General features: G+C 33.7%; 1 protein-coding gene across 3 annotated transcripts in view; it reads left to right on the top strand.

Moving 5' to 3' along the window:
• Positions 1-20,669, top strand: part of LOC111420007 (Epidermal stripes and patches) — a 60,034-nt gene that overhangs the window by 10,400 nt on the left and 28,965 nt on the right. The window contains exon 2 of one of the 3 annotated variants that reach the window (XM_071195777.1): positions 5,281-5,320. Coding sequence is in view for 1 of the 3 variants with exons in the window: in XM_023052911.2 (XP_022908679.2) it covers positions 6,067-6,101 (35 nt within the window). In the remaining 2 variants the exon portion in view is untranslated. Of the gene's footprint in view, positions 1-5,150; positions 5,321-5,910; positions 6,102-20,669 lie in introns of those variants that run through there. The other 2 variants (XM_023052912.2, XM_023052911.2) reach the window with 2 other exon arrangements.

Genomic DNA, 20,669 nt, shown 5'->3' with positions numbered 1-20,669 from the left:
TTGGGAGTTCACATAAGCACTCCAGTATTGAAGTTCGATCATCATGTTGACGCTAATTTTCAAAAAACATCTTTTTGCTACTAAACCTTATTGTCAAGGTGGATCTAGAAGTAGTAAAAACCGCCTACTTCGCGCTTATACGGGTCTTTAACTTACAGCGTAGGGCTCTATCTGGACTTCCTGTTACCGTGAGCCAATAGGTAGTTGGACCTGCTTATCACAATGACAAACCAGTTCCTTATTCCATCCTTGAGTAGGGTCCCATGATGTCGATTGTCAATACTTCCCAAAGAGCGGTGGGTTCATGAGGTTGTAGCGAAGCTCTATCCCGTAGCGGGCCTCGCTTAAGTCCAATCGGAACAGATAGTGCGTCCCAGGCAGTACGTCGCGCCTTTATCTTACCTACATAAAGAAATAAGGCGTGACGTCCTGTCTGGGACGCACCATCTGTTCCGATAATTTTGAAAAATTGATAACGGAATCTGACAACCGACATTATTTGACATATTTTGGTAAAATTCGCTAGGAAATCCACCCAGCCGTTTTTGACAAAACGGCGTCTTACTAAATCGCGATTTTCCGCGAAACTGTATGGAATAGCGAAAAAATAAAATATGCCACTCATTAAGAACACATCAACTCCTCCTCCCTCAACTCACTGCACCCATTCAACATATGTTCCAACGTTTCCCATTCCTCCCTGCCTAGCCTACTCCACCTCTCCTTATCGGCCATCCAGTATCTGTTAGCTCTCTCCTCGTTTCCACAACGGAACCTAGCCACCAACTTCTTCCCTTCCTCATCTCCTTCCAATAACAAGTATCTAGGCAGCCCCTCCGTTATTATGTCCCTGTACCTTTCGTTATACCTCCCCTCTTTTATTTGTGTCCTTCTTTCCTGTCTCTGGACATCTCGGTCCCTATCTCTCAACTCCCTCCACATCTCCCTACCCACCCTTCTTCTACTATTTATCTCAGTTACCGAGTAGCCCGCTCGTCTATAATAGTTGTCTCTGTCTCCTTTCCCATATCTGATCTTTCCCTCTCTAATTTCCCTCCAACACTCCCCCAAGATCCCGCAGTTTTGCCTCCCTTCTATTCTTTCTTCATATTTCACTGCTCTCCTGCCCGCCTCCACTCTGACCTTATCCACCTTTACCTCTTCCCTCACTATATACCCCGGTGTTTCTCTCGCCACCCCAAGTACCCATCTCCAGTATCTAGCTTGCACGTCCTCCAGCATTGCCTGCTCTCTCCATCCCCATACCTCTGCTCCATACATCATCACACTGCTAACCAGGCCTTCAAACATAATCTTCCTCGCTGCCACATTCCTTCCAAAAACTCTCTTCCCCCAACCCCATACTTGTCCCATCACCATATTCGCCTTTTTTGCCATAGCTATCACATGCGACCCCTCCCTGTTGTCCTCCCTGAGCACATACCCCATAGGGAGTACCGTAAGGATACTCCCTAACCTCCTCGATCTCTTTTCCCTCCCATCTTCAGTTTTCTGTTCTTTTTCTCCCACCCTTACAAAACTTCATCATCCTTGTCTTCCCCACATTCACTTCCAGCCCCTTCCCCCTAAAATATCTTTCCAATGTCTTTATCATATCTTTCATCTCCGCCGCTTCTCTCGCCATGACCACGATGTCATCCGCGTATGCTAACATATGCACCTTTCTACCTCCCACCACCAACCCTCCCATTTGCCCCTTCCCCAATCTATCCTCCAGGTCCGACGTATACAGTGCAAACAGACTTGGGCTCAGCGGACATCCCTGCCTCAGTCCCTTCGTCGTCCAGAACACGTCGCTCAGCTTATCTCCCACTTTTATCCTAGCCATAGTCTCCATGTATATTTCCTTCACTCTCGCAATTAGGTGTTCCGTGATCCCCCTGTTCCCCATCTCCTCCCACAACTTTCCCCTATCCACCTTATCAAAAGCCGCCTTCAAATTTATAAACAGGGCGTACAATTTCCCTCCCTTCTTATCCAGCTCTCTATCTGCCAGATGCTTCAACACGTACACGTTGTCGATTGCTCCCCTTCCCTTCCGAAAGCTTGCCTGCCCATCCGGCAACATTCCCCCCAACTCCATCTCCTCCTCCAGTCTTCCCAGCAGTATCTTCGTGTATATCTTGTATGCCGAGTCTAGTAGGTTAATTCCTCTGTAGCTCTCTACCCTTCCCTTATTACCTTTTTTATATACAAATTACCCCCACTTTCCATCCCTCCGGAAACCCACCCCCTCTCCATTTATCCCCTCCAACAACTTCACTCTCACCACCCTTGATGCTTCCAACCATGCCTCGTTCTGGATCCCATCTTCCCCTGGCGCCTTTCCCTTCTTCAATCCCCTAAGCACTGCTTCCATTTCCTCTTCTGCTATCTCCTCTCCCCCATCTCCCTCATAGCCTCCCAAACCCGTTAGCCTCGTTTCAACCCCTCCCAATAATCCCATAAAGTAACTCTTCCAATCTGTCATGGGTATTTCGCTGGTTATCCTCTCTCTACCCTTCTTTCTCTTTTTCAGATACCTCCAGACCTCCCCTTCCCTTGTTATCCTTCTAATCTCTGCCGCCTCCTTCTCCCTCAGCTCTGTTTTCTTTCTACTGCATAACTCTCTGTATCCTCTCCTGGCCTCCCTATATTTATCCACCCCTATCTTCCCCCGTCTCCACTGCCTCAACCTCATTCTCGCCTCCCTGCACTCGCCATTACACCAGTCGTTCCTCCCTACACTGCCGCCCCTACGTACACACTCCCTTTTCAGTGTTGCCTCCCGCACTACCTGAATAAGTTCTTCCCAACCATTGATCTCTTGTATCTTCTGTTGCCAAGTGTCAAGGCTTCCCCTGTAGAATGCTACCCCTTCTTCCGACCAGTTTGTTCTGATGAACTTGCTCGCCTTCTACCGCCCACCCCCTTTATCTCCACCTCCAACGGTTGGTGATCTGACTCTACCGCTTCTCCCACTTTAAACCTTTCCACCCTCTCCCACATTTCCTGATCCACCAGTACATAATCAATCACAGATGTCCCCCTCGCCCCGATGTACGTATACTCCCCTTCCTCTCCTTCCTCTTTATTTCCATTCAGTATCTCCCATCCGTTCTCCTCCACCCATCTCAGCATTTCTGTTCCTTCTCCATTCCGCACAGTATCCTTCGACCGCCGTCGTCCCTCCTCTCCCCATCTCTCCACACTAGAACTAACACAAGACCTAGAACTAGAACCATTCTGGTTTAGCCGTCTTGAGAGACGTGCGGCTAAACTCGAATCTTTCTAGTTCTAGGTCTCTCGTATTGATCCGTTACATCGAGGTTTTATTGTAATGTCAAATTATATTGACATGGACAAAGTAAGCAAGTACGCTCTTATTTCTATGGAAATATATTTTTGTGTATTGCTTCTAGCGAAATTCACTGTATAAATAAAAACATAGAAATGTCAATTCTTCCAATGACGTCACAGCAAAGCCTTTGCGGAAGGATACATTCATAACAACAGTGTTCATAGGGAGTTGCATAATCTTATACAGTATGTTTACTCAACGGACCTTGGGTCAGAATATCAAATTGAGCAAAGAAAATCAGACTACCGAAATAATAAGAAGAATGGGATTGAGATGGTCAGCATTTTATCGACTTTATTCTGAAAAACCCAGCTATATGGCCTGGAAATCAGAGTTAACAGACTCAGAGTTATCTAGCTTGAAGTGACGATGGGCAGAACGTGTCATCAGATGCCCGAAAAACAACATCTAGTGGAGGCCCCAGATAACTAATTGAAGTGTATTGAAATGGCGTCAAATAGACTGAAAGAAAAACGTGGAAGAGGTCTATATCCAAGAGTGGATAAATTTTATTAATTTAATTCTTTAGCTTCAAAAATATATTGAAGAAAATGTTTATTAAATTTATTTTTTCTTCAAACGTCATTAAATGACAACTTTGTTGTCGTGTTTACTCGCGGTAGAAGTAAGTCATTGTTGCATAACGACGGTTGCTAAGATCAACATAGCAAAAAAGTACTTCAGCGTTATGGCGCTAAAGTAAATTTCACTTTAGCGCCATAACGTTGAAGAACATTTCACTTTAGCGCCGTATTATTTGCAACGTTTGAAGAAAAAATACCATGTTTTATTCGGAAGAGAAGCAGATTCGTTTGTGGCTGGTCCGGCAAACTGTCGGACACGCCACAATTTTAACGGCTCATCTGTCATTAGCGACTGACCACGCCATAAAAAGCACTGCTTCTCTTCCATATAAAACAATATACTATTATCAAATAAATTTATATTTTTAACGATTAATTGATCATTAATCGACCTGTCAAATTAAACGTCGGATTTGATAATTTTAGATACATTAAATTAAAAAAAAATTAGCGTTGATAAATTATTTAAGTAAGATGTAAAGCGAGAATTATTATCTCAGTACGTTTATGTCCGGTACAATAAAAAAATCACGTGCCTCCCATTTTTTTTCCTTTCCACAATTTTTATGTTCATTTTACCTTTTAATTACCGCGGTTTTACACTCATCGCGTCCCGTGACTCCAATTTTAACAGATAATCTTTATTGCTCCAAAACCCCAAACAAAATAACCATGTATTTCCAGAAATATAAATCACTATTTATATTTATAAAAATTTTTTTTTTTTGATACGATTTGAATAATTATAAGAAAGTGTGGTTTGGGGAAAAACCATCAAAGACCTTTACAATTTCTAAATCTAAAAATTTAACCATACAATTCCATAGAATGCAAATATGATATATATTAATTACGTCTAAAGTGTATTACGAAATCAAATAAATCGTAATTGCATACGGATTAATTACTTAAAATTTTATTATTAATCATAAAAATTTAAATATTGAGGTCATTGATGTTTTTTCCCCAAATTTGTTAAATTTAACGATAATGAGTGATTTTACTCGGTGGGTGTTTATGATTAAAAAATGTAAATAAAATTTCTCAACGTTGTTTAGGAGTCCAAATAGATGATGAGGGATACTCTATGGTGGGTTGTGGGGAGAAGTAGGGGACTTGAGATGTTTTGGTTTGGTCGATTTTGCCGCCTGAGGCCATCACATGACTGTAGTAACTGTACACAGTTGACTGGTCTCGAAGAAAACTCGTTTTACCTATACGACGAATCTAATTTGAACTTTTTTTTATGTACCATCTAATTCGCACTTCATATCATGAATTGTTACACTAAATTAATGCAAAATTTTATCATATTTTTCTTTTTGTCCCATTTAGATCGAAAACCAAAATGATTCTCCTACAAGAACATCGATAGGTGAGTTCTTATTATAATTTTTTTATATTCTTAATTGGGTGTATTACATAAACGGTGGATTAGCTTATAGGTTTAATTTAAAAAACATGAAGCTATGTATGGGTAATTGTTGTTCGCTTCCTGTTTATGAATAACTAACTACATAACGATATCGTGACATTTTTCATTTATCCCATAAACAACATAATAATTTAGTTAATTTCATGGGATTAAAAGATTTAAAACATCTCCAATATGACAATTGTTTCCTAAAATACACAACAAGCAATAAAAGTTTTAATCGAACTAAAACGAATTGTGCTCTAAGTTAACAATAAAGAGTGCATTACACCGACTTAATAACATAATCGGTTTACAAACACACGGTTAAATGAGCAAATATACCAAAAAACTATAAATAAGGTTGATTTATTTTTTTATAATTAAAAAAAAACTTCATTCATACGAATTTATTAAACAAATAGTGGGGGCTCAAATGTATGATGAGAGTGTAAAAGAGATATACAGGTATTAAAAACGTAAATCGGTTGTACACGTGGTCACGTGACCGTCCCGTTCCAGTACATATTCGCGCATTTTCGAATGGAGCCTCCACTAAGCACCCGCGGCTTGTCCACATTGCTCATATCACCAAGTATCACTTTAATATCCAGTAATTTAGTTGAATTAAGTGCGATTAAGTGTAAAAAAAAATTAAAAAGAGTCTTTGTTGCATAAATAAATACACAGTGAATCAAAAGTGAAGAATGAAGGGTGATAAAGACGCGTTAAAGTTATCGAAGTAAGTTCTATTTAGTTAATAATTAATTAATTAATTATTAATTTAATAACTAAGTACAAATTTATTTATTATTAATTAAAAAGAATCCGAACAATTTTAAAGTCTAAATTTAAAAAAATCCGATTTAAGTTGCAAAGGTATAAATCATATTTTAATTTTAACACTTAATTACTTATTATTTTCCTCTTGTTGTTTATTATAATTTTTTTTTATGTTTAATTATTCCCGTATTAATAATAACCGCAATACCCACAACGTTAAAAAGAATAACACTGAATTGAAGGTGAAAAAATATGAATCAAACTGAATTGTGATACAAAATAATATAAAAAAAATAATAAATAATGGGAAAAATACGCGAAAAAATAAAAACAATAAATTCCTGGTTTATTATTGACGCAGTAAACGCGATGATGATCTTATAAGCTTTTTTTTAATAAAAAGGAAATAATGTAATTGATAAAGTCGTTGAATTGAACTAGTTTAATTCCGAATTGTGTAACAAATTAATCTGTCAAATTTGAAGTGATCTATAGATTGAATTGAATTCGTTTAAACAATTTCATTTTTTCTGGATTTTGGTTATATTTGTTATAGGAACTTAAAGCTTATCGATAATAAAGTTAATCTCTATTACATTTTATGAAAAATTATATTATCTCAACTTCATTTGATTTCCTTAGAAATTCTTGTATACAGGTGTTTCTGTAAATCGTGTCATAATAACATTATTTATTATACAGGGTGTTTCGGTGATTCGGTGAACAAATTTAACCACATATACTAGAATGAAAATGATGACGATTCATGTAAAAAAAATTAATAAAAGTCTTCAAATTTCAAAGATGCAGGCCATCAAAGTTAAGAAATTTTAACACATTTTTCCAAATATCTTAAACACTATTTACAGTAAAGCGCTGAAATTTGGTACAGTATAAATCAATGTGATGTAAAATCGTTAGGCAATTTATGAGTTGGATCGGTCCGCGGGAACAATACTATACAGGCTGTTCCTAAAGTTTGTTTGCTCAGAACTATTTTATTCCATCATAACCCTACATTTATTTTTGCAGTTTCTAATAGTAAATTTAGTTTAGAAACTTTTATTACTCTTAGATATTATTGATAAAAATCACCGTTTTTGTGTTAAATGCAAAAATGTTGGGTTCCGATTTCAATAATAACACTAAAAAAAAAGAAATCTAAGTTTTTAAACATTTCCTTTAGTATTTTTTATTACTTGTCTTTTAATTTTATGTCCTTTTTTTATTATTCCTGTTAGTGTTGTCGTTTTTTTGTTTATTTTTTGTTAATTTATTGTTTTTGCATTCTTTTATTAAACCAACTAAAACAAATTAAAAATATGATTTAGCTAAATCTACACTTGGACATGTTGCATACATATTAGTTATGACACCTCAGTTCGATTTTCACTTGTCATTACCAATTCAGATTATTTATTTATTTTTTTTTTTTAGTGTTATTGAATTCGGAACTTAACATTTTTGCATTTAATACGAAAACGGTGGTTTTTATCAATATTCTCTAAGAGTGATAAAAGTTTTTAAACTAAATTTACTATTAGAAACTGCAAAAATAAATGTAGGGTTTTGATAGAATAAAAAAGTTCTGATCAAACAAACTTTAGAAACAGCCTGTATAGCATTGTTCCCGCGTACCGATCCATCTCAAAAATTGCCTAGTGATTTTACGTGATATTAGTTTACACTATACCAAATTTCAACGCTTTACCATAAATAGTGTTTAAGATATTTAGATAAATGTGTTAAAATTTCCTAAGTTTGATGGCCTGTATCTTTACAATTTGAGGACTTTTACTAATTTTTTTTACATGAATCGTTATCATTTTCACTCTAGTATATGTCACCGAAACACCCTGTATTAGTGTATATACAGGGTGAGTTATTAGTATCCTAGCGGACGATAGTTGCTAAACCGTTTGGGAAAGAAAAAAAAGTTGTTTGACTCATCACTTTCTATTACGTAAAATTATTTTCACTTGTACACGCTGTTTCATTTAAAAAAATTAAGAAAAGGCTATTTGAAAAACATCAAAAGTAACTAAGCTTTATAAACAGCCTGTATAGTATATCTAATATTTTTGAATACTATCATCTACTTACTAGCTTTGATTATTGTCTGACGTTGTTTTAAGCAAAATCGGAAAAAATGTTGTTTTTACATCGTTTTCAAAAAGATCCTGTAATAGGCACATTTTGGAAGAACAATTGAATATCTCAGGAATGATGAACGCTGTGAAATAGTAACATATACGGTTGTATAAAAAAATTTAGTTGTATTCATAATATTATAAAATATACAGGATGTTCCGTTTAAATAAATTTACGTACTCTCCGTTACGCATAAATGGAACATCCTGTATATGTGAAAATAATTTTACGTGATAGAAAGTGATGAGTCAAATAACTTTTGTATAAAATATTTTTTTGTTTTTCAGCGGTTTAGTAACTATCGACCACTGGGATACTAATAATTCACCCTGTGTACAGGATGTTTCTAAACTACATTTACTATTAGAAACTGCAAAAAAAATGTAAGGTTATGATAGAATAAAAAAGATGTGAGCAAACAAACTTTAGGAACAGCCTGTATAGACAAATACCGCTTTCTGACAATACTGTTAAACGTCGTAATGATGCCATAAGACCTTCCCGTCTGGAGCGAACATTTGTCAACATAGAAACATAGTGAAACACAATTTGATTTCCTTAGAAATTCTTGTATACAGGATGTTTCTGTAAATCGTGTCATAATAACATTATTTATTATATTAGTGTATATACAGGGTGAGTTATTAGTATCCTGGCGACGATAGTTGCTAAACCGTTTGGGAAAGAAAAAAAAGTTGTTTGACTCATTACGTAAAATTATTTTCACTTATACAGGCTGTTTCATTTAAAACAATTAAGAAAAGGCTATTTGAAAAACATCAAAAGCAACTAAGCTTTATAAACACCCTGTATAGTATATCTAATATCTTTGAATACTATCATCTACTTACTGGCTTTGATTATTGTCTGACGTTGTTTTAAGGCAAAATCGGAAAAAATGTTGTTTTTACATCGTTTTATTACAGGATAATAGGCACATTTTGGAAGAATAATTGAATATTTCAGGAATGATGAACGCTGTGAAATAGTAACATATACGGTTGTATAAACAAATTTAGTTGTATTCATAATATTATAAAATATACAGGATGTTCCTTTTAAATAAATTTACGTACTCTCCGTTACGCTTAAATGGAACATCCTGTATAAGTGAAAATAATTTTACGTAATAGAAAATGATGAGTCAAAAAACTTTTGTATAAAATATTTTTTTGTTTTTCAAATGGTTTAGTAATTATCGACCGCCGGGATACTAATAATTCACCCTGTATACTTCTACAGGGTGTTTTTGGAAGTCGTGGCATAATTTTAATCACTAATACTACACTAAAAATGATTATGATCCGTGTAAAAATTGTTAGTCTAAACCGATAAATGGCTAAGATATAGGCCTTCAAAGTTCAGAAATTTTTTTTTTATGGTTTGTCTTAGAAAGATAAAATTTGACAAACAGTGCAATGTTATCATGAGAAATCGTTTAATCCTGTGCGCTATAAAGCGTAGGTGATTTAATATTATTAATAGCCCAGAGGGTTAAAATCACGTTTGAAAAATGCAACCACGGGATCAATGCTATACAGGTGTTCACAAAGGTAATTTCCTTAAAACTTTTTTATTATGTAGTAAACACTTATTTTTGTCGAGAACAACTGAATTTTGTTTAGTCCAATTATGAGCATTTCTCAAACTAATGGTCATCAATCAGTAAAACATATTTTTTCTAAAAACGCAGCATCAATAGTACATTTTTCCATCATAGTATGTCAGAACTGTACTCGCAATAAATGATCAGCAATATTTAATTGCTGTTCGTGTGGGACAGGTCAAGCCGTACTTGTGGATATTCCGAAATGCCTTCTTATATCAACAGTACTACGATCTGCAACAAAATCCAAAATGTTTTCTTCTAGTTTTAGAAATGTTTTTTATCAGTTGCGTTAGCAGGACTTTTGAGTTTAGACCAAAAACGTTTACAGGGATCAACATCACTTTTACACTAGTATTTGTGATGCCACGAATTACAGAAACAGCCTGTATAGCATCCAGCTATGAGATTGTGGTAGTAAGAGAAATTTAGAAGTAATGCAACGATACCAAGACAAATTATAAAGGAATATTGTCAATGCCCTTGGTGTTACAGAAATAGTTATTCGCGAAGCTATTCATAATGGTTTCCATGATGTATAAGCTATCCAAATTCTCAATAATATGAATCAGACCTCAAGAGAAAACTCAAGATAATCATACTCTTGCTTGTAACAAACTACCCAGCTTTTCAGTATTTCGCCTTGCTCTATGAGAATTCTTCACCATTATTATTATTATTGCTGCCGGGCTGAGGAGAGCGGCCCCTCTCGTTACCGCGACCTATAAGATCTATTGTAACTTTAGCCCTCCAAAAGTTTAGGGCAAATGTAGGTCCTTAATGAACCTTAGTATTGTCCTGAGGTCTTGAACCTTTATGTCGGTAGGTAACAGGGGTGTTTTACCGAAGACGTTGTGCCTTAGACGGCCTCTGGCGACGCAATTGCACAGTATATGTTCAGCAGTTTCTGACTCGTCGTTGCATAGTCGACAAGTTTGATCCTCAGCTTGTCCAATGTGGAAGAGGTGGTATTTTAGGGGCACATGGCCGGTCAGGTAGCCTGAGAGCGTTCTTAGATCCCCTTTGCTGAAGCATAAAACCTCTTTGGTTTTGTTTTGCGACGGAGTTATCATACTCTTCGCTTGTCTGTGACCTGGAACCAAGTTGGGGTCCAATGAAGGGCGTGTTTGCTGCCTCTTTGGCCAGCTTGTCGGCCTTCTCATTGCCTTCAATGTTGCTGTGACCTGGAACCCACCATAGGGTAACATCATTGCCCCTAGCGAGTTCTCTCAGGTTGTTGGTACACTCTCTGATCAGTGCGGAGCCACACGTGTAGGCCTGAATTGCTTTTAAGGCGGCCCGACTGTCTGTGAAAATGTTTATGGATGCACCTTTTTGTCCTTTCTGTAGGTTCAAAGCGGTGCAGAAGTTTATAGCAAGAACTTCTGCTTGGAAAATTGTTAACTCCGAGCTGAGGGGCAATTTGATGTGGCTATTTGGTCCACTGATGCCCATGCCTACACCAGATCTTACTGTCTTTGAAGCATCGGTGTACCAGGCTAGGGCTCCTCTTTATAGTTGAGGCCCTCCCTTCGCCCAATCATCCCTGCTACTAAATATGACCTTATACGGTTGGTTGAAATTGTATTCCGTCGGTGCCTCCTTTTGTATATATATGTGGAGCGGTGTGAGACCGAGTAGGGCTTATGCTTTGTTTTTGGCCACCAAACCAATGAGGCGTAGGCGACCATGGGTCTGATTATTGCTACGTAGGCCCAATGAGCCATTCGTGGTTTGAGACCCCAGTTCCTTCCTAGGAGCCTTTTTCCTCACCTTATCTAAGTGTGAGTTCCAGTTTAGTTTACTGTCAAGTATTACCCCTAGGTATTTAGTTTCTGTTTTGAGGTTAATAGTTCTGCTTTCAATGGAGGGTGCTTTAATTTGTAGCTTCCTTCTCCGAGTGAAAGGGACTATTTCGATTTTATTGGGATTGATGCTGAGCCCATTGCTTCTGCACCAAGTACTGGTGAGTAGTAGGGCTTTCTGCATTAGCTGAGTTATGATTGAATCATATTTACCTCGGATTGTGATTACCAGGTCATCAGCATACCCTTGTATCTTAAATTCGTTTTTAGTTAGGGTGTTCATCAAATCATCAACTACCAGGCACCATAATAGAGGTGATAGCACTCCCCCTTGCGGACATTAGCGCCTTTATAGTCAGCGACTCGCCTCCCAGACTGGCTGTGATCTGCCGACTTTTCAACATGGCTATACACCACTTGATTGTCGACGGATGTATGTATGTCTTTTACGTTAAGAGCCTTCTCTATGGATTCATATGAAGCGTTCTCTATATCTATGAAAGCACAAAGGGCTATCTCTTTGGTTGCAATTGCCTCCTCTAAGGTGCTAGTCAAAGCATGGAGAGCGGTAATTGTTGATTTTGCTTTCTGGTAAGCATGTTGGCTAGGGTGGAGTGGATTTGTGACAAGCACTCCATTCCTTAGGTATTGATCGATTACCTTTTCTATCCCTTTGAGGAGAAATGAAGTTAGGCTAATTGGTCTGTACGCCTTGGGGTCCGCGTTTGAACGCCTACCACCTTTAGGTATGAAGACCACCTTTACTTTCCTCCATAGAGTGGGTATATAGCTAAAGCTGTAGCTAGCTATATATAGGGATATTATTATTGGGAGAAGGTCTTCTAAGCCTTTTTGCAGAAAGATAGGCAGAATTCCGTCTCCTCCAGGCGATTTTAGGGGCATGAAATTCGAGATAGCCCACCTTACTCTGTTGGGTGTGAAAATATTCCCAGCTGTGCTGCGAACCCTACCTAATGGACGGGTTATGTCCATTACTTCAGGGTCGGCATCTGCATGGGGGCAGACTTTTGAGGAAGGAAAGCGTGTACTCAGTAGGAGCTCCAACGATTCCTTAGCATCCTCCGTATATTTACCATCTTGTTTGCATAGGTGGCCTAGATCAGTGTTGTGATCTTTTGCCAAGATCTCATGCAGACGAGCAACTGTAGGCGTATTGTCTATGCTTTCACAGATTTTTTCACCATTAGTCATTGCTCATTATAATTCTAGGTTTACATTTCCTTTTCTATTCTTATTTACATTCTGGTAAAATTTCCTCGTGTCCGACTGTGTTCTTAGTTTCTTTGGTTCTACGCTGCTGCACTCTTCTATGGACTCTTACAAAGTGACCTCTGGTTCACTTTATTTACATACTTTTAGTAATGTTTTTTTATCAGGTTGTCTGCGGTTAGGAAATTTTTTACAATATCGTCTCATAGCTGCGTTGGTATTGCCTAAACTCACCCAACGTTAAAACCATACCAACTTGCTCACTAAAACTGTAATTACTTGCTTTACTTACAATTTGTTTTCATAGGCACCTACGATTAATAAAAACATTTCAACTTCGAGGTTATATCTTTTTGCAAATAACTCGAAAACGATGCGTCTAATTAAAAAATTCTAAGAGTGAAAATAATATAAATTGAAATAGGCCCTGTATATAAGATACAGTGTGTCCGTAAAGTAGTGGATATAGGCGGTAAAATCATTGTAAATGGTTTATGGAAAAATCACTGAAACTGAAGTCTAAAGTCTAAAGAGTGATAAAGTCTATGAGTCTAAAGATTTAAATTTTTCTGCCATTTTTAAACGAGTTATGACGTCATCGATATTTTTTTCAAATGGCAATCCCCCATTTTTATTACGGAATATGAAACAGGATTTTTTTCTAAATCTAGTACATTCATAAGAAAATTCGAGAAAAATTACTTTAAAGTTTGATTACTTCAAATTTGTATAAATGATAAAAATAGCAATTAGCCATGAGTAACTATGGTAACCAATTATTTTAAACAATTCCCTAGGTATAACAAATTGATTTGTTAAAGCTTCTTAAAGTGTGCTGGCGCAACATTATCGGGATGGAAGGAATGACTCAACCTAAGTGGAAAAAGTGGATCCCTCGTCGGAAAAAATATGTTTTTAACAAAGTCTTCGTCATCGTTGCAAAAACTACGATCATTGCTCGTGCATGAGGTGTACTTGATAGCAATGATATTTTGCAAGCTAAAACCACGTTTTGTTGAAACATTTGGTAAGTCAGACTTCGAGAAATGTCCACAAATTTGAAGTAGTTAAACTTTAAGGTAATTTTTCGTTTAATAATAATAACTCGTTTAAAAATGGCGGAAAAAATTTCGTTTCATCGATTTTTCCATAAACTGTTTACAATGATTTTATCGCCTATATCTGTTACTTCTTGTACACTCTGTATATATACACTATATCTCAGTTATTATGAAAGATAGAAAGTTGTGGTTTTCGCGAACCTGAGCTACTTTCTTGTGAAACTTACAAATTTTCATAGCCCTCTTCGTTTTCGATATACAGGGAGTGTTTGAAATTTACGATTTTCAGACACCTCTTGTATCTCGGCTATCCGGAAACTTAGTAAAAAAGTAAAGACGGGTTCTAATAGATTTTTTCACGTGGAATCCAATGGTGCACGTAGAATTTTTCTAGTCATCACGGTTTTTGAGTTATAAACACAACTGAAATACTGAATACTCAACTTCTAAAATACTTAACTCTTTATAACTCCTGTACATAAAGTATGGAATCAATTTGATAAAAATTCGGGGGATATTCTTCCAAAAAAAAGGCTTGGACATGTATCTTATATTTTTTAACGCGCATTTTTTTAAATAAAATTGAGATATACAGGTGTCCCAAAATTGAGATACGATGCCTAAGTTGACATTTTAAAATAGGAACCCCATTTTTATGTGGCATTTATAGATTCTACGTAAATTTTGAGTATTTTTCATGTAGTTGTCTTCGAAAAAATAGCAATTAAAAAAATACTGTTATTAATCTATTATTGCAAATAGATTAAACTAGGCTATTCTCTGTTTTTGTGTTAATTTGTGACAAATGTTTAATAATGCTATGATAACCATAAATTGGGTTCAATCTTTTTATGGATCTAGTCTTTATGGCCCATCACTAAGGTTTTATGTATAAAAAGTTTTTCTCCATCGCTTTTAGTTTCTGAGTTATGATTGAGTTAATTTTCGAAAATCAACAATTTTGATGTTTAATCGATTTAGAGTGTATAAATAAAAAATGGTAATAACTGGGTTAAATCTTTTTATGGATCTAGTCTTTATGGTCCATCACTAAGGTTTTATGTATAAAAAGTTTTTCTCCATCGCTTTTAGTTTTTGAGTTATGATTGAGTTAATTTTCGAAAATCAACAATTTTGATGTTTAATCGATTTAGAGCTTATAAATAAAAAATGGTAATAATTGGGTTCAATCTTTTTATGGATCTAGTCTTTATGGTCCAATACTAAGGTTTCATGTATAAAAAGCATTTCCCCATCGCTTTTATTTTATGAGTTATGATTGAGTTAATTTTCGAAAATCAACAATTTTGATGTTTAATCGATTTAGAGCTAATAAATAAAAAAATGGTAATAATTGGGTTCAATCTTTTTATGGATCTAGTCTTTATCGCCCATTACTAAAGTTTTATGTATAAAAAGTTTTTCTCCATACCTTTTAGTTTTTGAGTTATGATTGAGTTAATTTTCGAAAATTAACAATTTTGATGTTTAATCGATTTAGAGCTTATAAATAAAAAATGGTAATAATTGGGTTCAATCTTTTTATGGATCTAGTCTTTATGGCCCATTACTAAGGTTTTATGGATAAAAAGTTTTACTCCATCGCTTTTAGTTTTTGAGTTATGATTGAGTTAATTTTCGAAAATCAACAATTTTAATGTTTAATCGATTTAGGCCTTATAAATAAAAAATTGTAATAATTGGGTTCAATCTTTTTATGGATCTAATCTTTATGGCCCATTACTAAGGTTTTATGTATAAAAAGTTTTTCTCCATCGCTTTTAGTTTTTGAGTTATGATTGAGTTAATTTTCGAAAATCAACAATTTTGATGTTTAATCGATTTAGAGGTAATAAATAAAAAATGGTAATAATTGGGTTCAATCGTTTTATGGATCTAGTCTTTATGGTCCAATACTAAGGTTTTATGTATAAAAAATATTTCCCTATCGCTTTTATTTTATGAGTTATGATTGAGTTCATTTTCGAAAATCAACAATTCTGATGTTTAATCGATTTAGAGCTTATAAATAAAAAATGGTAATAATTGGGTTAAATCTTTTTATGGATCTAGTCCTTATGGTCCATTATTAAGGCTTTACGTATAAAAAGTAATTCTTCATCGCATTTATTTTATGAATTATGATTGAGTTAATTTTCGAAAATCAACAATTTTGATGTTTAATCGATTTAGAGCTTATAAAAATAAAAAATGGTAATAATTGGGTTCAATCTTGTTTTGGATCTAGTCTTTATGGCCCATCACTAAGGTTTTATGTATAAAAAGTTTTTCTCCATCGCTTTTAGTTTTTGAGTTGTGATTGAGTTAATTTTCAAAAATCAACAATTTTGATGTTTAATCGATTTAGAGCTTATAAATAAAAAATGGTAATAATCGGGTTCAATCTTGTTATGGATCTAGTCTTTATGGCCCATTACTAAGGTTTTATGGATAAAAAGTTTTTCTCCATAGCTTTTAGTTTTTGAGTTATGATTGAGTTAATTTTCAACAATTTGGATGTTTAATCGATTTAGAGCTTATAAATAAAAAATGGTAATAATTGGTTTTAATCTTGTTATGGATCTAGTCTTTATGGTCCATTACCAAGGTTTTATGTATAAAAAATATTTCTTCACCGCTTTTAGTTTTTGAGTTATGATTAAGTTAATTTTCGAAAATCAACAATTTTGATGTTTAATCGATTTAGCCCTTATAAATAAAAAATGGTAATAATTGGGTTCAATCTTTTTATGGATCTAGTCTTTATGACCCATTACTAAGGTTTTATGGATAAAAAGTTTTTCTCCATCGCTTTTAGTTTCTGAGTTATGATTGAGTTAATTTTCGAAAATCAACAATTTTGATGTTTAATCGATTTAGAGTTTATAAATAAAAAATGGTAATAATTGGGTTCAATCTTTTTATGGATCTAGTCTTTATGACCCATTACTAAGGTTTTATGGATAAAAAGTTTTTCTCCATCGCTTTTAGTTTCTGAGTTATGAATGAGTTAATTTTCGAAAATCAACAATTTTGATGTTTAATCGATTTAGAGCTTATAAATAAAAAATGGTAATAATTGGGTTCAATCTTGTTATGGATCTAGTCTTTATGGCCCATTACTAAGGTTTTATGGATAAAAAGTTTTTCTCCATCGCTTTTAGTTTTTGAGTCATGATTGAGTTAATTTTCGAAAATCAACAATTTTGATGTTTAATCGATTTAGAGCTTATAAATAAAAAATGGTAATAATTGGGTTCAATCTTGTTATGGATCTAGTCTTTATGACCCATTACTAAGGTTTTATGTATAAAAAATATTTCCCCATCGCTTTTATTTTATGAGTTATGATTGAGTTAATTTTCGAAAATCAACAATTTTGATGTTTAATCGATTTAGAGCTTATAAATAAAAAATGGTAATAATTGGGTTCAATCTTGTTATGGATCTAGTCTTTATGGCCCATCACTAAGGTTTTATGGATAAGAAGTTTTTCTCCATCGCTTTTAGTTATTGAGTTATGTGAGTTAATTTTCGAAAATCAACAATTTTGATGTTTAATCGATTTAAAGCTTATAAATAAAAATGGTAATACATAATTGGGTTCAATCTTGTTATGGATCTAGTCTTTATGGTCCAATACTAAGGTTTTATGTATAAAAAATATTTCCCCATCGCTTTTATTATATGAGTTATGATTGAGTTAATTTTCGAAAATCAACAATTTTGGTTTAATCGATTTAAAGTGTATAAATAAAAAATGGTAATAATTGGGTTCAATCTTGTTATGGATCTAGTCTTTATGACCCATTACTAAGGTTTTATGTATAAAAAATATTTCCCCATCGCTTTTATTTTATGAGTTATGATTGAGTTAATTTTCGAAAATCAACAATTTTGATGTTTAATCGATTTAGAGCTTATAAATAAAAAATGGTAATAATTGGGTTCAATCTTGTTATGGATCTAGTCTTTATGGCCCATCACTAAGGTTTTATGGATAAGAAGTTTTTCTCCATCGCTTTTAGTTTTTGAGTTATGTGAGTTAATTTTCGAAAATCAACAATTTTGATGTTTAATCGATTTAAAGCTTATAAATAAAAATGGTAATACATAATTGGGTTCAATCTTGTTATGGATCTAGTCTTTATGGTCCAATACTAAGGTTTTATATATAAAAAATATTTCCCCATCGCTTTTATTATATGAGTTATGATTGAGTTAATTTTCGAAAATCAACAATTTTGGTTTAATCGATTTAAAGTGTATAAATAAAAAATGGTAATAATTGGGTTCAATCTTGTTATGGATCTAGTCTTTATGGTCCATTACTAGGGTTTTATGGATAAATAGTTTTTCTCCATCGCTTTTAGTTTATAAGTTATGATTGAGTTAATTTTCGAAAATCAACAATTTTGATGTTTAATCGATTTAGAGCTTATAAATAAAAAATGGTAATAATTGGGTTCAATCTTTTTATGGATCTAGTCTTTATGGCCCATCACTAAGGTTTTATGTATAAAAAGTTTTTCTCCATCGCTTTTAGTTTTTGAGTTATGATTGAGTTAATTTTCGAAAATCAACAATTTTGATGTTTAATCAATTTAGAGCTTATAAATAAAAAATGGTAATAATTGGGTTCAATCTTTTTATGGATCTAGTCTTTATGGCCCATTACTAAGGTTTTATGTATAAAAAGTTTTACTCCATCGCTTTTAGTTTTTGAGTTATGATTGAGTTAATTTTCGAAAATCAACAATTTTGATGTTTAATCGATTTAAAGCTTATAAATAAAAATGGTAATACATAATTGGGTTCAATCTTGTTATGGATCTAGTCTTTATGGTCCAATACTAAGGTTTTATATATAAAAAATATTTCCCCATCGCTTTTATTATATGAGTTATGATTGAGTTAATTTTCGAAAATCAACAATTTTGGTTTAATCGATTTAAAGTGTATAAATAAAAAATGGTAATAATTGGGTTCAATCTTGTTATGGATCTAGTCTTTATGGTCCATTACTAAGGTTTTATGGATAAATAGTTTTTCTCCATCGCTTTTAGTTTATAAGTTATGATTGAGTTAATTTTCGAAAGTCAACAATTTTGATGTTTAATCGATTTAGACCTTATAAATAAAAAATGGTAATAATTGGGTTCAATCTTTTTATGGATCTAGTCTTTATGGTCCAATAGTAAGGTTTTATGTACAAAAAATATTTCACCATCGCTTTTATTTTATGAGTTATGATTGAGTTAATTTTCGAAAATCTACAATTTTGATGTTTAATCGATTTAAAGTGTATAAATAAAAAATGGTAATAATTGGGTTCAATCTTGTTATGGATCTAGTCTTTATGGCCCATCGCTAAGGTTTTATGGATAAAAAGTTTTTCTCCATCGCTTTTAGTTTTTGAGTTACGATTGAGTTAATTTTCGAAAATCAATAATTTTGATGTTTAATCGATTTAGAGCTTATAAAAATAAAAAATGGTAATAATTGGATTCAATTTTGTTATGGATCTAGTCTTTATGGCCCATCACTAAGGTTTTATGTATAAAAAGTTTTTCTCCATCGCTTTTAGTTTTTGAGTTATGATTCAGTTAATTTTCGAAAATCAACAATTTTGATGTTTAATCGATTTAGAGCTTATAAATAAAAAATGGTAATAATTGGGTTCAATCTTGTTATGGATCTAGTCTTTATGGCCCATTACTAAGGTTTTATGTATAAAAAGTTTTTCTCCATCGCTTTTAGTTTTTGAGTTATGATTGAGTTAATTTTCGAAAATCAACAATTTTGATGTTTAATCGATTTAAAGCTTATAAATAAAAATGGTAATACATAATTGGGTTCAATCTTGTTATGGATCTAGTCTTTATGGTCCAATACTAAGGTTTTATATATAAAAAATATTTCCCCATCGCTTTTATTATATGAGTTATGATTGAGTTAATTTTCGAAAATCAACAATTTTGGTTTAATCGATTTAAAGTGTATAAATAAAAAATGGTAATAATTGGGTTCAATCTTGTTATGGATCTAGTCTTTATGGTCCATTACTAAGGTTTTATGGATAAATAGTTTTTCTCCATCGCTTTTAGTTTATAAGTTATGATTGAGTTAATTTTCGAAAATCAACAATTTTGAGGTTTAATCGATTTAGAGCTTATAAATAAAAAATGGTAATAATTGGGTTCAATCTTTTTATGGATCTAATCTTTATGGCCCATCACTAAGGTTTTATGTATAAAAAGTTTTTCTCCATCGCTTTTAGTTTTTGAGTTATGATTGAGTTAATTTTCGAAAATCAACAATTTTGATGTTTAATCAATTTAGAGCTTATAAATAAAAAATGTTAATAATTGGGTTCAATCTTGTTATGGATCTAGTCTTTATGGTCCATTACTAAGGTTTAATGGATAAAAAGTTTTTCTCCATCGCTTTTAGTTTTTGAGTTATGATTGAGTTAATTTTCAACAATTTTGATGTTTAATTGATTTAGAGCAGTGGTGTCCACTAATTTTTGATCAATATTTATATATATAGATATTTCAGATTCATGATTTTCTTGGCGGTCGACTCAAAACTGCTTTGCGATCGACATTATGGACATCACTGTGCTATATGATGATAATTAGCAAAAAGTGAATCATGCCGTTTAATGGTGA

Source organism: Onthophagus taurus, chromosome 5 (assembly GCF_036711975.1).
Source record: "Onthophagus taurus isolate NC chromosome 5, IU_Otau_3.0, whole genome shotgun sequence".
In the NCBI taxonomy this organism is placed as follows: Eukaryota; Metazoa; Arthropoda; class Insecta; order Coleoptera; family Scarabaeidae; genus Onthophagus; species Onthophagus taurus.
This window is presented reverse-complemented; position numbering and strand designations above follow the sequence as displayed.